The 14,574-nt window shown below is 38.0% G+C and overlaps 1 protein-coding gene across 6 annotated transcripts in view; it reads left to right on the forward strand.

Annotated features, from left to right (window-relative positions):
- The first annotated feature begins 826 nt into the window (after positions 1–826).
- LOC101262759 (ribulose-1,5 bisphosphate carboxylase/oxygenase large subunit N-methyltransferase, chloroplastic) overlaps positions 827–14,574 on the forward strand; it is a 30,853-nt gene continuing 17,105 nt past the window's right edge. Inside the window, exons 1-5 of one of the 6 annotated variants that reach the window (XM_069293253.1) lie at positions 839–1,065; positions 1,562–1,660; positions 5,163–5,288; positions 11,448–11,550; positions 12,236–12,530. In XM_069293253.1, coding sequence (XP_069149354.1) covers positions 5,284–5,288; positions 11,448–11,550; positions 12,236–12,530 — 403 coding nt within the window. In that variant the 5' untranslated portion in view covers positions 839–1,065; positions 1,562–1,660; positions 5,163–5,283. Of the gene's footprint in view, positions 1,066–1,561; positions 1,661–5,162; positions 5,289–11,275; positions 11,357–11,447; positions 11,551–12,235; positions 12,531–14,574 lie in introns of those variants that run through there. The other 5 variants (XM_004231444.4, XM_026029160.2, XM_019212127.3 and 2 more) reach the window with 5 other exon arrangements.

Here is a 14,574-nt window from a genome sequence, read left to right on the forward strand (position 1 = left end):
TACGAAGATAATGCTGCATGTATAACTCAATTGGAAGGAGGATACATCAACGGAGACCGGACAAAGCATATCTCACCAAAGTTTTTTCACGCATGATCTTTAACAAAATGTTGAGATAGAAGTTCAACAAATTCGTTCAAGTGATAATCTTGCTGATTTATTCACTAAGGCATTGCCAACATCAACGTTTGAGAAGTTGAGATACAAGATCGGAATGCGCCGTCTCCGAGATATCAAGTACAATTTTCATCAGGGGGAGCGAAATACGCGTTGTACTCTTTTCCTTAACTATAGTTTTGTCCCAAGTTGGATTTTCCTGGTAAAATTTTAAACGAGGCAACATTCAAAGCGTATTATGAGATATGTGTACTCTTTTTTCTTCACTAGGCTTTTTCCCACTGGGTTTTTTCTAGTAAGGTTTTAACGAGGCACATAATCTATGGATATCCAAAGGGAGTGTTGTAAATCCATTGTATATGTGGATGATCCATTAGAGTTATCCAACAATTAATTGGATTCATGTATTAGTGTTTCCAACAATTAATTGGATTCTTGTATTAGTGTTTTCAATGTGATAAGATTTCAAGGTGATATGAACCTTGATGATAATTATGTATAATTTCAAGGTGACCTTTGACTATGACATCTCAACAATATAATTAGAGATATCATTCACCATTATATGATACACTTGAATAAACAAAATTTTCTCATCTATGTTATACTTCTTGTCTCTTTCTTCTTATATTCTGAGCTTTTTTACAATAATATTATTATTATTATTATTATTATTATTATTATTATTATTTATTGATAAAATTAAAACGTCGCAGCTAGTATGCGACTAATGATAAATTAGCGTTCCGAGTGTCTTCACCTCTTGTTCCTCTGCAGCTCTGCTTCTTCTTCTCTCCTCCATTTTCTTCCCAAACATGTTTTGAATATCTTTGTTTGCTTCCTCCAACAAAATAAAGCTCAGTACGCACAAGCTTTCGGCTTCTCTGTTTCAGAATAGAAACAGCCACATCAACGAGAAGATTTACCAAGAAAAAAGCTTCAATGGAGGTATTTTGTTTCAATCTACTCAAATCCTTACTAATAGGGTTTTCCAGAGACAGAAAGTGAGAAAGAATTTCATAACATAATTTTGACTATTCAAGTTTAAGTAATGTGTGTGTATATATTTTTCTCCAATGTTAGTAATAGTTCTATCAGCTTTTGCTTCCTTTAGCACCAAAATTAAATTAGATTCATGAGATATAATTATATAAATATCGAAAACTGAAATACATCCCGAATAACCATTTCAAGTAAATTGGATGCATCAATTGATTTTAGAACAAGTTTTGAACCATGAACGCCCCTCATTTGACCTTAGGCTGAATGTTTCGATGCAATACATTTTCTGTACTTCTTTTTATCTGGAAATTTGAAAAACTACAGATTTATATTTTCTGTAACGTAAATGTAGTATATTATCTTTAGTTGCTAAAACAGTCAAATTATAGATTTATATTGTGTAATTACAGTTGAAATACTTCCTTTTTCTTTTTTCTTGTAGTTACTGAACCCGAACTTGCCTCATGGTGCTAACATTGGCGGTGACATCTCGTTGATGCTTGAGCTTCCAGAAAATGACAGGTTCTTCAAGAAAAAGAAGGTTTGAGGATTTGAAGCAAATTATTGATTATCTTTATTCCTTCTAGTTGTCTGTCAGGACCCAAAATCCCAAAGCCTCATAACAGACGCCTGACAATTCCCATGTCGATCGAATCCCATAAAATCCAAAACCATTCACATACCAGATGAGTGCAAGTCTAATAATAAGAGAAAGAATCACATAATCACCCGAAACTAATTATCCAAATGCAATGAGGAAGCTCAAATAAAACAGGACTAGTTACATACTAAATCACGAGTGTCCATCAGTATATAAGTGTAAAATAGTAATCAACTGAATAGCGTAAAAGAACTTCCAGCTACCGCATAACTAAGCAGTTAGATCACCAGTGGAGGCCATACTTGAACAATCAACAATGATCAACCCAGAGGCTCGCTGGTACTAAGAACCTATCTGCATTTAAAGTGTAGGGAAGAGAAGAAGGGGGGTTAGTACGGGAAAATACTTAGTTAGTAATGTGATCATCCTAACATGGCAGTGGCATGGGTCATGATATGAAAGTATTCTTTTAAGAAAATCCTACACATATATTTAACGATAATAACATGCACTTAAATATGGTATCAACATAGCCCATATATGATGGATATATAATCTGAATATGAGTCCACATGCCCTAACATATCCCACAATTCAGTGTGAATTGCATATGCAATTCAACATACATATAGACAGTGCGTGACAAGCAATATAACCATGTAAACTAATGTACATGACATTGATAATATTATTCTTGCATCAACTGATGCATATAAGCGACTCCAAGTTTGAGAATAGAATCCAATTGAGGTCATAATCTTAACTTACCTTAGTCCAAGCTAAGTTTAACCTTCCAAAACAACTTTACCGCATTCGGAATGCACGAAATGACTTCAAAAACAATTAGTTATGTCAAAAAATGCCATTGAATTCAATTCTATAATTTACAACAACAACAACATACTTAGTGTGATCCTACAAATGGAATCTGAGGAGGGTGGGGTGTATACATACCTTACTTCTACCTTTTATGAGATAGAAATGCTATTTTATAGACCCTCAACTCAAGAGGAACATTTTCAAAAATAGGTTTGACAAGTACGAGAGTAAAAGCTATGTTGAAAAAGTATCATATAAAAGAGAAGTATTGACTACGAACATAGTAAGATAACCCAAGTTAAAGAAACAACAATGATTGTACAATTGAATATACGATAATAATAAATAATAATAATGATACTGATAAGTATAAAAGGGAGCCAACAAGGTGCTCTAAGCTAGAACCATACTCTCACTCTCATAAGAAAGAGAGAAATGACTCCGCTATATACTAACCCTCTACCCTAATTCTTGACCTTCATGCTTGCTTATCGAGAATCATATTTTAAATGTATTATCACCTCTTCCCAATTCTTCCTCAGTTTACCTCTACCTCTACCGCTCTTTAGACAATCACCGCCAACCTCTGTACACTGGGGCATCTTTGCTCCTCCTCTTTATATGTACGATCATCTCAACCTTGCTTTCCGCATATTGGGGCCACTCCTATCTTACCCCATACATAATTTTATCCTAATCTTATCTCTCCTAGTGTGCAGATTCATCTAAGCATCCTTATCTCTACTACATTCATCTCCTATGTGAATTCTTGAGCGGCCAACACTCTGCTCCATTCTTATGTTGCTCGGATTCTTTAAAAATGCCAACGAGGTGCGTGTTGGATCGCCAAAAGTGGTGTATTTTTGATGAATCTGACGGGTGTCGCATCAAAAGTGAAGAGTCCGCACAACTAAGCTCCATACAACATAGTTGGCCTTATAACCACTTTATAGAACTTACCTTTAAGTTTATTCTTACCACATATGAACATTGGATGCAAGCCTATGTTCATCTACCTTTTTTTAATACAATGTGTGACATCGTCGTCAATCTTCCGATTTCCTTGGATTATTGACCTGATATACTTGAAGCTTCCTTTCTTGGGAATGATGTGTATCAGTTCCCACTTTAAAATTTGCCACATTTGATGTATCATTGACCTTTCACTCCATATACTGTGTTTAACTCTTGCTCAACCTAAAACCTTTAGGCTTTTGGGCTCGCCTTAAAACCTCTACTTTATCGTTAACTTCACCGCATGTCTCTTTAATCAATACTATGTCATTTGCAAATAGCATACACTATGTTAGCTTCGCTTTAACATGTCGTGTCAATTCATTCATCGCCATGGCAAATAAGAACGAGATAAGAATACATCCTTGATGCAACCCCATCTTGACTTAGAAGTGTTTCGAGTTTCCTCCCCTTGTTCTCACTCAGTTTTTGGCTCCATCATACATATCCCTAATCACTCTAATATATGTCAAAGTACACCTCTAGACTCCAAGCATCTCCATAGAAACCTCCTTCGGGACTTTGTCGTATGGCTTTTCTAATTCTATGAACACCCATATGTAAGTCTCTTTTCCTATCCCTATACTACTCAACAATCTCCTTAGAAGATGAATGACTTGCATAGTTGATCGCCCTAACATGCTTACAAATTGATTCTCAAAAATAGACCTATCCCTCCTCATCGGCTCATCCTCATCTCTTCCACCCTCTCTCAAACTTCATTGTGTGGCTTAATAGTTTAAGTCTATAATCTAAGAGTCGATAAAAGTAAAAGTTAACCCCGGGTCAACATGGTCTAACCCCAAATTAAAATTGAAATTCAGATTACGCATAACCGAACGAGTTCAAAGCTATGCATGGATTTCCATTTGAGACTTCTAGTCTATCAAATCTACGATTAATTTTTTTTGTAGTGTTTCGGCTCAAATTCCCTAATTTCCGCCATTAAATTCCATGTTATAGGGTTAACGTTAGCACACTAACATGATATAAACTTAAGGTACTGATTAAAATACTTATCCCAAGTCAAAGGGGGTAATCCCAGTCTCTGATTACCGAAACTTAGAATGTAAAATATGGTGATATAATAGCTGCTGTCCACCAGGCTGATCTTTATATACCCTAGGAGCTTGGTCATGATCGTGACACCCTACTCGCTATCGCAGAAATTATCCAGGCCCAGGCTCAATGCACTCGTGACAAGTTATCCACGATAGGGAAGTCTTGCTTAACACCTAATCCAGTGTTCACGATCTCCCACCATATGAATGGCGAAACTAGATTGTTTAATACCTCATGGCCGTGAGACAAGCTCTGTGATCGTGGTTCACACTTGAAGCTGTCTCTAGTTCCAAATTGTGCCAAAACACACTCGAGTCCCTCAGATCCCAAACCATACCCTAGTCCCTACCAACAAGTCCCAAATAGTAATATCTATTTATGCAAAAGCTTAAAACATAAATTGGATGCCAACACGTGAAATGAGCGGTTGGGTTGTTACACTACGTCCTTTGTCTTTGTTACATAGTCCATAGAAAAACTTAAAAACTCTGTTCTTAATGTTTCTCGCATGTGCTCTGGTCATGGTGTTATCTAATCTTGTCTGCAGAAACTGCTGGAAGACATGGGTTCTCATGCCAAACATACATCCATACATAGCTCTGCAAGTCCTGGTGAAGTTGAGTCTTCTTTACTTTTGATGCTTGAGAGAGCTAGAATCATAAACTTAGATGAGGTATTCCTTTCTCAAAATCTAACATCTAGAATTAGTTGAGTAACTTTTAAATGCTAATAACACTTTTGTTTTTCTTTCTGACTTGGAAAATGTGTTGAAAGTCTTCCCTCGGACAAAATGACTTCAGTAATTTTCCAGCAAAATTAAGCTTAGACTTCACCTTACTTTTATTCTGATCTATTCAATTCTTCATCACAATTCTTACGAGGGTTTAGATGGAAGATTTATTTCTTTGTTTCTGCAAACAAGTCATTTGAAATGAAGGAAAATGGGAGAGACTGAAACAGTTGGTATATTTGGGTGGAAAGGAAGAATTTTGTTAGTACACTCCCCATCAATGCTAGAATGCTACTATGGGTTTGTCAGATTCTACATTTGGCATTGGAGGGTACTGATAAACTGTGCAAATGATGGAATTTCGTGGATGATGTTTTCATTGTTAATGAACTCTTGGACACCAGACAGAAACAAAAGAAGAGTTGAGTCATCTGTAACTAGACTTAGAGAAGGCTTATGATCATGTTAAATGGAGCTTCTACTTTACCTTTTGAAGGCTTTGGGATTTGGTAACAAGTGGATAAAATAAATCAAAATGTGTAATATGTATTTTCTACTTGAGGTTTTACAGACTCACATCCTATGTATGCCGTCTCTGTTCTCTTCATCAAAACAGGTGGAAAAGAGACTAGATACTGTAAGGGGTGAATTTCTCCTGGAGGGGAAACAAGGAGAAAAAAGCATTCCACCAATTGAATTGGAGATCTATTATTCAATCAAAATGAAGGAGCTTTATGGAAAGTGGTGGTTACCAAAAAGTACAGAAGAAAGCACAACTACAATAAGAACAACATACTCATTGTAATGCCACAATGGGGTTTGGGAGGGTGGTGTGTATGTAGCCTTACCTCTACCCTGTAAAGATAGAGAGGTTGTTTTTGAAAGACCCTCGACCTCAAGTAATGCATAACAAAAATCAAATTAGTAGAACAATTACAGTAGTAAAGGAGCCATACTAACAACAATTTAGAAGAGAACACAAGTTGCAACAGATAATATGATAACTGAAGAAATGGAAACATCATCTAGCTCTAAAATCGAAGAATAACCTAGTAGGAGAGTAATAACAACAATATTGATAGGGAACTAAACAACGGTCAGTTACCTTCTAACCTTCTACTTTAATCCTTGGCCTCCATATCCTCCTATCTCGGGTCATGTCTGAGGTTAGCTGTAGGTGTGTCATGTCCTGTCTAATCACTTCTTCCTAATACTTCTTCGGCCTTTATCTGCCTCTCCTTATACCCACCATAGCCAACCTCTCACACACCTCCTCACTGAGGCACCTTTGCATCTTCTCTTCGCATGCCCAAAATCACCTTAGCCTCGCTTCCCTCATCTCAGTGTTGTGAATGGCGAGCGCCTCATCGCCTTTGGCGAGAGACGAGGCGAGGCGAGGCCTCCTCGTTCCCCACTGAGGCGAGGCGGTATGCAAAAGGCGGCCCATGCCGATTCATGGCGACCTAATGGCGCCAGAAAAGGCGACGCCTTTTTTATTTTTAAAAAATATTTGACTTAACAATATTAGTCAAAATTAGGGCTTTTTTTTAATATTTTCGAAATCTGCTGCTGCGCACTCTTCTCCCCGACTCTCTTCCCCTCACAATCTCTTCTCCTGGTCTCCATCATCTTCGAGTTGCTGCTGCTGAAGACCTGAGGTATACCTCTTTTTTTCTGTTCTTCTTCTTCGATTTTCGTTTCAGACTTTCAGTTCTGTTTTCTTCAAGTTTTCTTCACTACTCTTTTTTTCCTCTATTTTCTTCACTCTCTGTTTTGTCCCAGATTACTGTAAAATGCCTTCTGTTTTCATTGTGCTGTGATTCTGTGACTGCTGTCCATTATTTTTTTTTAAAAAAAAATTTAATTCTTTCTATAGTAATTATTATAGTATTTGTAATATATGTAATTGCTATTGAAATTTTGAATATTATATGTGCAATTAAATATTTTTAATTTTTGGTATTAATTGGCGCCTCGATTCAAAACGGCGAGCGCCTCGCCGCGTGGCGAGGCAGGCCCTTGTCGCCTTTTGTCGCCTCTCGCTGTCCAAAACACTGCCTCATCTTGTCTGCCACTAAGTCTACTCCACCTTTTCCCTGATGTCTTTATTCATGGTCCTATATTTTCTAGTATGCCCACACATCTATTTCAACATCCTCATTTCAGCTACTTTATCTTCTAGCCGTGAAAGTTCTGGACCCACCAGGCGCCAACACTCCGACCTATGTAACATAGCTGGTCTGACTACCACTCCATAAAACTTACAACCTAAGGCTTGATGGCACATTTTTAACACACAATACACTAGATGTGAGCCTCCATTTCATCATCTCACTCTAATATGATGTGTAACATTCTTATCAATCTCTTCATTTCCTTGGATTATTGACCCCAAATATTTGGAACTCCCTCTCTTGGAGATGATTTCTATATCAGTCCCTACATCCACATCTGCCACGCGATTTATGTATCAATCCCCACATTCACATCCCCACATGATTTATGTTAGTAAACTTGTATTCTACGTATTTTATCTTAGTCTTTCTCAACCTGAATCCTTAAGACTCCAAGGTCAAGTCTCCAAACCAATAATCTATTATTATCTCTATTGCGTGTCTCGTCAATTTAACTATGCCCTTTGCAAATACCATACAACATGTCACCTCTCCTTCGGTATGCCGCGTTACTTCATCCATCACCAAAGTAAATAGAAACAATCTAATGGCTGGTCCTTGGTGCACCCCATCACGACTGGGAAGTGCTCCGCGTCTCCTCCGACATCCTTACTCGGTTCGTGGCTCCATGATACATGTCCTTAATCCCCCTAATGTAAGACACAGGTACCTCTTGACTTTGAACATCTCCATAGAACCCCCTAAAGACTTTGTTGTATGTGTTTTTTAAGTCAATGAATACCAAATGTAAGTGCTTGTTTCTCTCCCTATACTACATCAGTCTCCTTACTGGATGAGATGTATGGCTTTGTAGTGGAACATTTCAACATGAATCCAAATTGGTTCTCGGTAATAGACACACCCTTTCTCATCCTCATCTCTATGACTCTACTATCCTCTCCCAAACTTTCATATTGTGGCTTAACAACTTAATACCCCTATAGTTGTTGCAATTCTGAATATCCTTGTTCTTGTACAGCAGGATCATATTTCCACTTCCATTCTTCAGGCATTTTAGACGTCCTAAAAATGATGTTAAACAACCCAGTTTGCCACTCCATACCCGCTTTACCTGCACTCTTCCAAAAATTTCATTGGACCTGGCTGGCTCGATCGCCCTTTCCCTTGTCATCCAAAGAATAACCTCCTCAAACGTTATACCCCTACAATACTCAAAATCTTGACTACTCCAGGATGCACTAAATCACCCAAAAAAATATTCGTGTCCCCCTTCTTCATTCAAGAGTTTTTTTTTTTTTGGAGATAGCAACAAGTTGTAGTAAAATCAATATCAAAAGGGGCCAGTGAAGACCTAACTACAAGGCTAAATCGAAAGTGCAGAAATTATTAACTAGCAACTAAAGAGACTCTAGGAATATTAGTGTCTCTGCGTCATATATGTACTTGTCTTTACACCAGAAATGCAAAGTTGAATACAATTAAGCTTTGTATTCTGAATAGGGTTGCTTTTGTTTTGAAAACATCTTGAGTTCCTTTTCCCCCAGATAGTCCACCATATGCAACCTGGGATCAGACTCCAACATTTTTTTGAGCTCTAGTTCCTCTTCTTCTGCTCTACGTAGTACATCTAGTGTATTTGTTGGTATTGCCCAACTCAAACCAATGCTTGCAAGAATATGTTCGACAGTTCAATAGTCACCCTAAAATACAAGAAGAGGTGACTATTTGTTTCAGCATCATAAGTGGTGGATAGAGCATAGGTGTATTCTCTTTCTTTGCAGTCTGTCTCGTGTCAAAAAAGCCTTCTTTGATGCCAACCAAACTAATCACACCACCTTCTATGGTATGTTTGTCTTCCATAGCTGTCTCTAGGGCCAGTTTACTTGAAGATTATTGTTATGATTCCTTAAGTGATATGCTGTCTTGACTGTGAAAACTCCTTCTGTCTCTCAATTACCACGATCTACCCATTGAAGAAAATTAAGTGTGTTAAGGAAGGCACTAAATCTGTCCATTTTGCAGTCACTCAAAAGTCTTCTGAAACTCAGGTCTCATCCTTTGATTGTTCCATACCCTCATTGATACTGGCCCTTTGCTGCAAGTCAGGATGTAAACATCCTAAGTAAGCCATTACCTAGCCATATATCTCCTGAAAGAGAACTATCTTGCCCATTCCCAACATTGAATCTGATATTAATGCTGATATCATCCAAGGATTTCTAACAGTCCTCCAAACATGACCCAATAAACAGTGTTAACAACTTCGCTTTTCCTAGTATTCTTTTCCATATTTTTCTTTAATCACCCTCCTCCATAATGATTGATCTTGATTTGAGTATCTCCAGAGCCACTTCATGAGTGAACTTTGATTTTGCTTCCTAAGGATTTGTATGCCAATCCCCCTTTGTTGTTTTCTTAGTGTTAGAGTTTTCCAGTTGACAAGATGAACACCCTTTTTTTCCTGGTTGTGTTGCCACAGAAAGTCACTTCTCAACATATCCAGTCTTTTGTCAACTTGTGGAGTTATGTGAAAAATAGACATCGTATGAGTCATACAAGGCCCCCCATCGCCATCAACTTCTCCCCCATCTCCTGGGTTTTGACAGTAGTCAAGCCACTGCACTTGATTGTTGATAGGTCATACAACGTCCTATTCTTCCTCTTCCTCTTCCTCTTGATCTCTAAATCCATTGCTACGAGCTTATGTTGAGTTGTAAGATACTCAGTCAGGATGGGGCATAATGATGAAGGAAAGTTCACAGTAAGGCAGCCTACAAGATAGAGATGAACCTGAATACTATCACTGGCAACTGGGTTTGGAAGCTAGTCTGGAAGGTCACCTTCCACCCAAAGTTGTTTGCTTTAGCTGGACAGCGATCCGTGAAGCCAGTTCTACACAGGACAACCTTGCATGGAGGAAGATTCGGATTGTGAATAGATTCCACATATGTTATTGAGAAGCAGAACCTCATAGCCATCTGTTTCTGCAGTGCCTGGCCACAACAGACTTATGGCACATGGTCCTCACCCTTTTTGGCCTCAGATGGGTAATGCCAAACTCTATCAGGGAGTTTTTGAATGCTGGAGCCACTGAAAACTTGACAGCACCGTCAAAAAGATTTGGAAGATGATACCAACTGCCATCTTATGGACTATCTGAATGAAAGAAATAGAAGATGTTTTGATGGCCTCTCAACTAGCCAATCTATGTTCAAAGCTAAATGTATTTTGTATTTATATAGTTGTTTTTTCCCCCAATAGATTCCTCTAAAACGTTTTTAGGTTTTGTTTGCTCTACGATAGTGTACTAGAGATAACATACTAGTGCCCACTATCGTGTAACTTCTTTTCATCTTCTTGATATCATGAATGGAATCAATTACTTCATCTAAAAAAAAATATACTCGAGATATCCTTGCAGTGCTTACATAGACTTCTCTCACACTTTCTAAGGAGTAAGTAATTTATCTAAATCTTTGTCACCGTACTACAAAAGTCACCCAGTGATCTTCCTTCTTCGGGGAACTCGAATTAGCTATCACCAAATCAAAAGCATTAGCAAAGTCCAAAGGCGAAACTCCTTTCATTTCTATCCCAAAACCGAAACTGCATGAACATCAACATAACCCCTTGAAGTATTCCTGATGTGTCCATTGAAATCACCTCCTATGAATAGCTTCTCGGTGTGCGGGACCCCTCACTACCTCATCCAAAATCCTCCCAAAACTGTCTTTGTTCCTCCTCATCCAAGCTCGATTGTTTGTTCATTTGCACTAATAATATTCAAGGTAAGTCCTCATAATGACCACTAAAATTGAACAGAATCACGGCTTGTTTGCTTGGAGGCAGATAAGATCCAGGGCACCTTACAAAGTGGTACATTTTGTTGGACTGTCACATATGAAGCAGTTCTTACACAACACTGCGACAAGAATAAGTATTCTTATCATCTGCTTTTGCCTTGTAGCTTCACAACTCAAATCTGGAATATGTTTTTCAACACTACTTATGTTAGCTGGGTGATGCCTAGAAGGCTACGACTATCAAACAATTGCTGCACATTTGGACTGGTAAGGGTATTGAGAAGAAGAAAAGACGAGTCTGGGAGACCATTCCCGCCTGCATGTGGTGGGTGATTTGGAAAAAAAGGGAATCAAGGATCTTCTGAGAGAAAACGTGGGAGTGTACATACATTGAAATAAGTATCTTTTTTTTGGGCTTTTTGGTATAACTAGAATATGTTAAGTACAAAAGATAAGATGTTCAGTTTCCTGAAGTGATGTAAATGAATTGATTTGCGTGTATTTTTTCATAAACTTTGTGCCTGTCTATAAAATCTTACCCTTCTCAAAAAATATGAAATAATGCTAATAACACTTTTTTGAGTAGCTTTCCACGAGTAGCAGTTCATAAATCCTCTTTAATTCTATAATTATGTGGACAATCAGTTGTCAATAGAACTGTTATAATTTACCTATGGATGGTTGGTGAAGCAAAATTATGTAATCAGTTGCTTTCTAACAACCTCCTTACTATGTCGGTTTATATCTGCCAAAAGAGCAGTTTTACTATAAGTTAAGTTTCCTGAATATGTTGTTACCTTTGTCAAAAAAAAAAAACTTTTCTGAATATATCACAGTTTGTCAAAGGAGGAGAAAAATCATTAAAGTGCCACTAACATAATGCAAATCAAGATATCTCCAAGTATCATTTTGTTGAGATTTTTCGCACTGATAAAAGTTGTCTTTGGTTTAGCTGGAACTTTACTTTGGTGGCGAAGATGTCAAGGACATGGTAGGCTTTAATAGTCCAAGGAATGAGATGGAAGCCTTGAATTCAATTCTTACAGCCATTGCTAAGTTGGACGGAGAACATTGTTCAACCACCACATTGGAAGAATTACGAGTTGCAGCTGTCAACTTGATTTCTGAATTGGGAAAGAAATGTAAAGAGGAGAGCAAAGTTGTTACTCGGTCTAGCTGTGAGGCAGAGAAATGTTTACAACAGTGGGGCGAAGACCAAGGTGTGAAGTCACAATTGGAGATATCTTGTAAGTTCTCATCTCACCATTAATTCAAAAGTAACGTATTTATTTTTGCATGCATGATCGAAAATGCTATTGAGGAAAAGGGGAAACTTATATTTTTTCTCGGCTAAGCTTTGGAGCCTAATCTAGGACTATAGAATTGCATTTCAGTTTACCATTGTGTATATAACCTCCCTGTTTACGTGGGACTTTTGTATGATTGCCATTTAATTGGTGTTTCTAAACCACTTCTGTGAATTTCAATTCTTTCGTTTGAGTTGTACAAGTCTTTATTGTCAGAAAATTACTTCAAATAAAATGGAATAACATTCACTACTGTCTTATTTTCACTTATTTGAATGTTTTTCAAGGCAACCTCCCTCTTCTGGCTGCCTTTCTTGCACCTACCCCGGAGAACCTCTTCTCCATACTCTCCTCGTATTAACCTCTTGCCATCTACTTTGTACTTTCAACTTGTTGCAAAAACATTAAATGCCTATCAAACTTGCTCTTTTGTTTTTTATTATATAAATTCATGTCTTTCAATTTTCATTACATGTTTAGTGAAACAAATTAGCACATGTTTCAAATAAATGCTTTGTGGTTGAGGCATGGGAGTAACAACTTGGAACACTTGATGTGGGCCCATCTGTGTCAATCTTGGTGGGCAGGATTACCATAGCAACCTGTGGTTGTGGGCTGGGCAGGCTGCAGGGTTGATAAGTCGAGGTGCAATAAAGCTGGCATGGAGACCACCAACTGTTTAACAAGGAATCTGTAGTGTTTACAAGAGCATTTCTAAGCTTCTTACTGAGAGACTCAAAAATGTGATGCATAAACTAGTGGACACTCAACAATTGGCCTTCATTAAAAGGTAGGCAAATAATGGATGCCATCCTCATGGCAAACGAGTGTGTGGATCTAGAATCAGAAGCAATGCTCCAGGGATTCTTTGCAAGCTGGATATACAGAAGGCATATGATCACCTGAATTGGCAATATTTGTGGGGAACTCTTGATAAAAGAGGGTTTGGTGGTAGATGGCTAAGATGGATGAACTTCTGCATTCAAACTGTCAAATTCTCAATTCTTATCAATGGCTCCCCTACAGGCTTCTTCTCTGCTCAAAGAGGCCTAAGGCAAGGTGACCCTTTATCACCTTTTCTATTCATCATTGCAATGGAAAGGCTAAGTGATAGCTGAAAACTGCTCGAGAGAAGCTATGGTTAAAGGGATTCAAAATATCAAACAGAGTGGGATGTGAACTGGAGATCACCCATTCACAATACGCAGATGATACTCTCATATTTTGTAATGCCAACAAAGAACAACTCAGGATGCTGTGGGTGATTTTTATTCTCTTTGAAGCTATATCAGGACTTCATATTAATTGGAATAAGAGCTTCTTATATCCAATTAATGTAGTTCCTGACCTATCCTCTCTGGCTAGGACCCTTGGCGGAAGAACTGGTGACCTCCCTACTACTTATCTGGGGATGCCTCTTGGAGCAAACAGTAGGTCTTTGGGTATTTTGAATGGGGTGATGGAAAAATGTGAAAGAAGATTAGTGAATTGGAAGAGCCAATACCTTTCCCTAGGGGGGAGACTAACACTTATTAATAATGTATTGGACTCTATGCCTAGTTTTATGATGTCCCTTTTTCCTATCCCTGATGGAGTAATTGATAGATTGGATGCTCTAAGAAGGAACTTTCTATGGGAAGGCAACAACGAGAAAAAAAAAATTTCACCTGGTTAAATGGGCAGCCTTGATTGGGAATAAACAAGTTGGAGGTCTAGTGGTCAGAAACTTGAAGACTCAAAAACAATGTCTACTAATGAAATGGCTTTGGAGACTAGCCTCCAATGAACAAGCTTTGGGGAAGGAGGTGGTTCAGGAAAAATATGAAATGGAAGATCATTAGTCAACTAGCATGGTGACCAACACTTATGGAACTAGCCTTTGGAGAACCATAAGGAACCTATGGCCAAAACATAGAGGGAATTGCAAAATCAAAATTGGAAATGGTATAAAGGTCTTATTTTGGGAAGATAACTGGCTGGAACT

Source organism: Solanum lycopersicum, chromosome 2 (genome assembly GCF_036512215.1).
Source record: "Solanum lycopersicum chromosome 2, SLM_r2.1".
Taxonomy (NCBI): Eukaryota; Viridiplantae; Streptophyta; class Magnoliopsida; order Solanales; family Solanaceae; genus Solanum; species Solanum lycopersicum.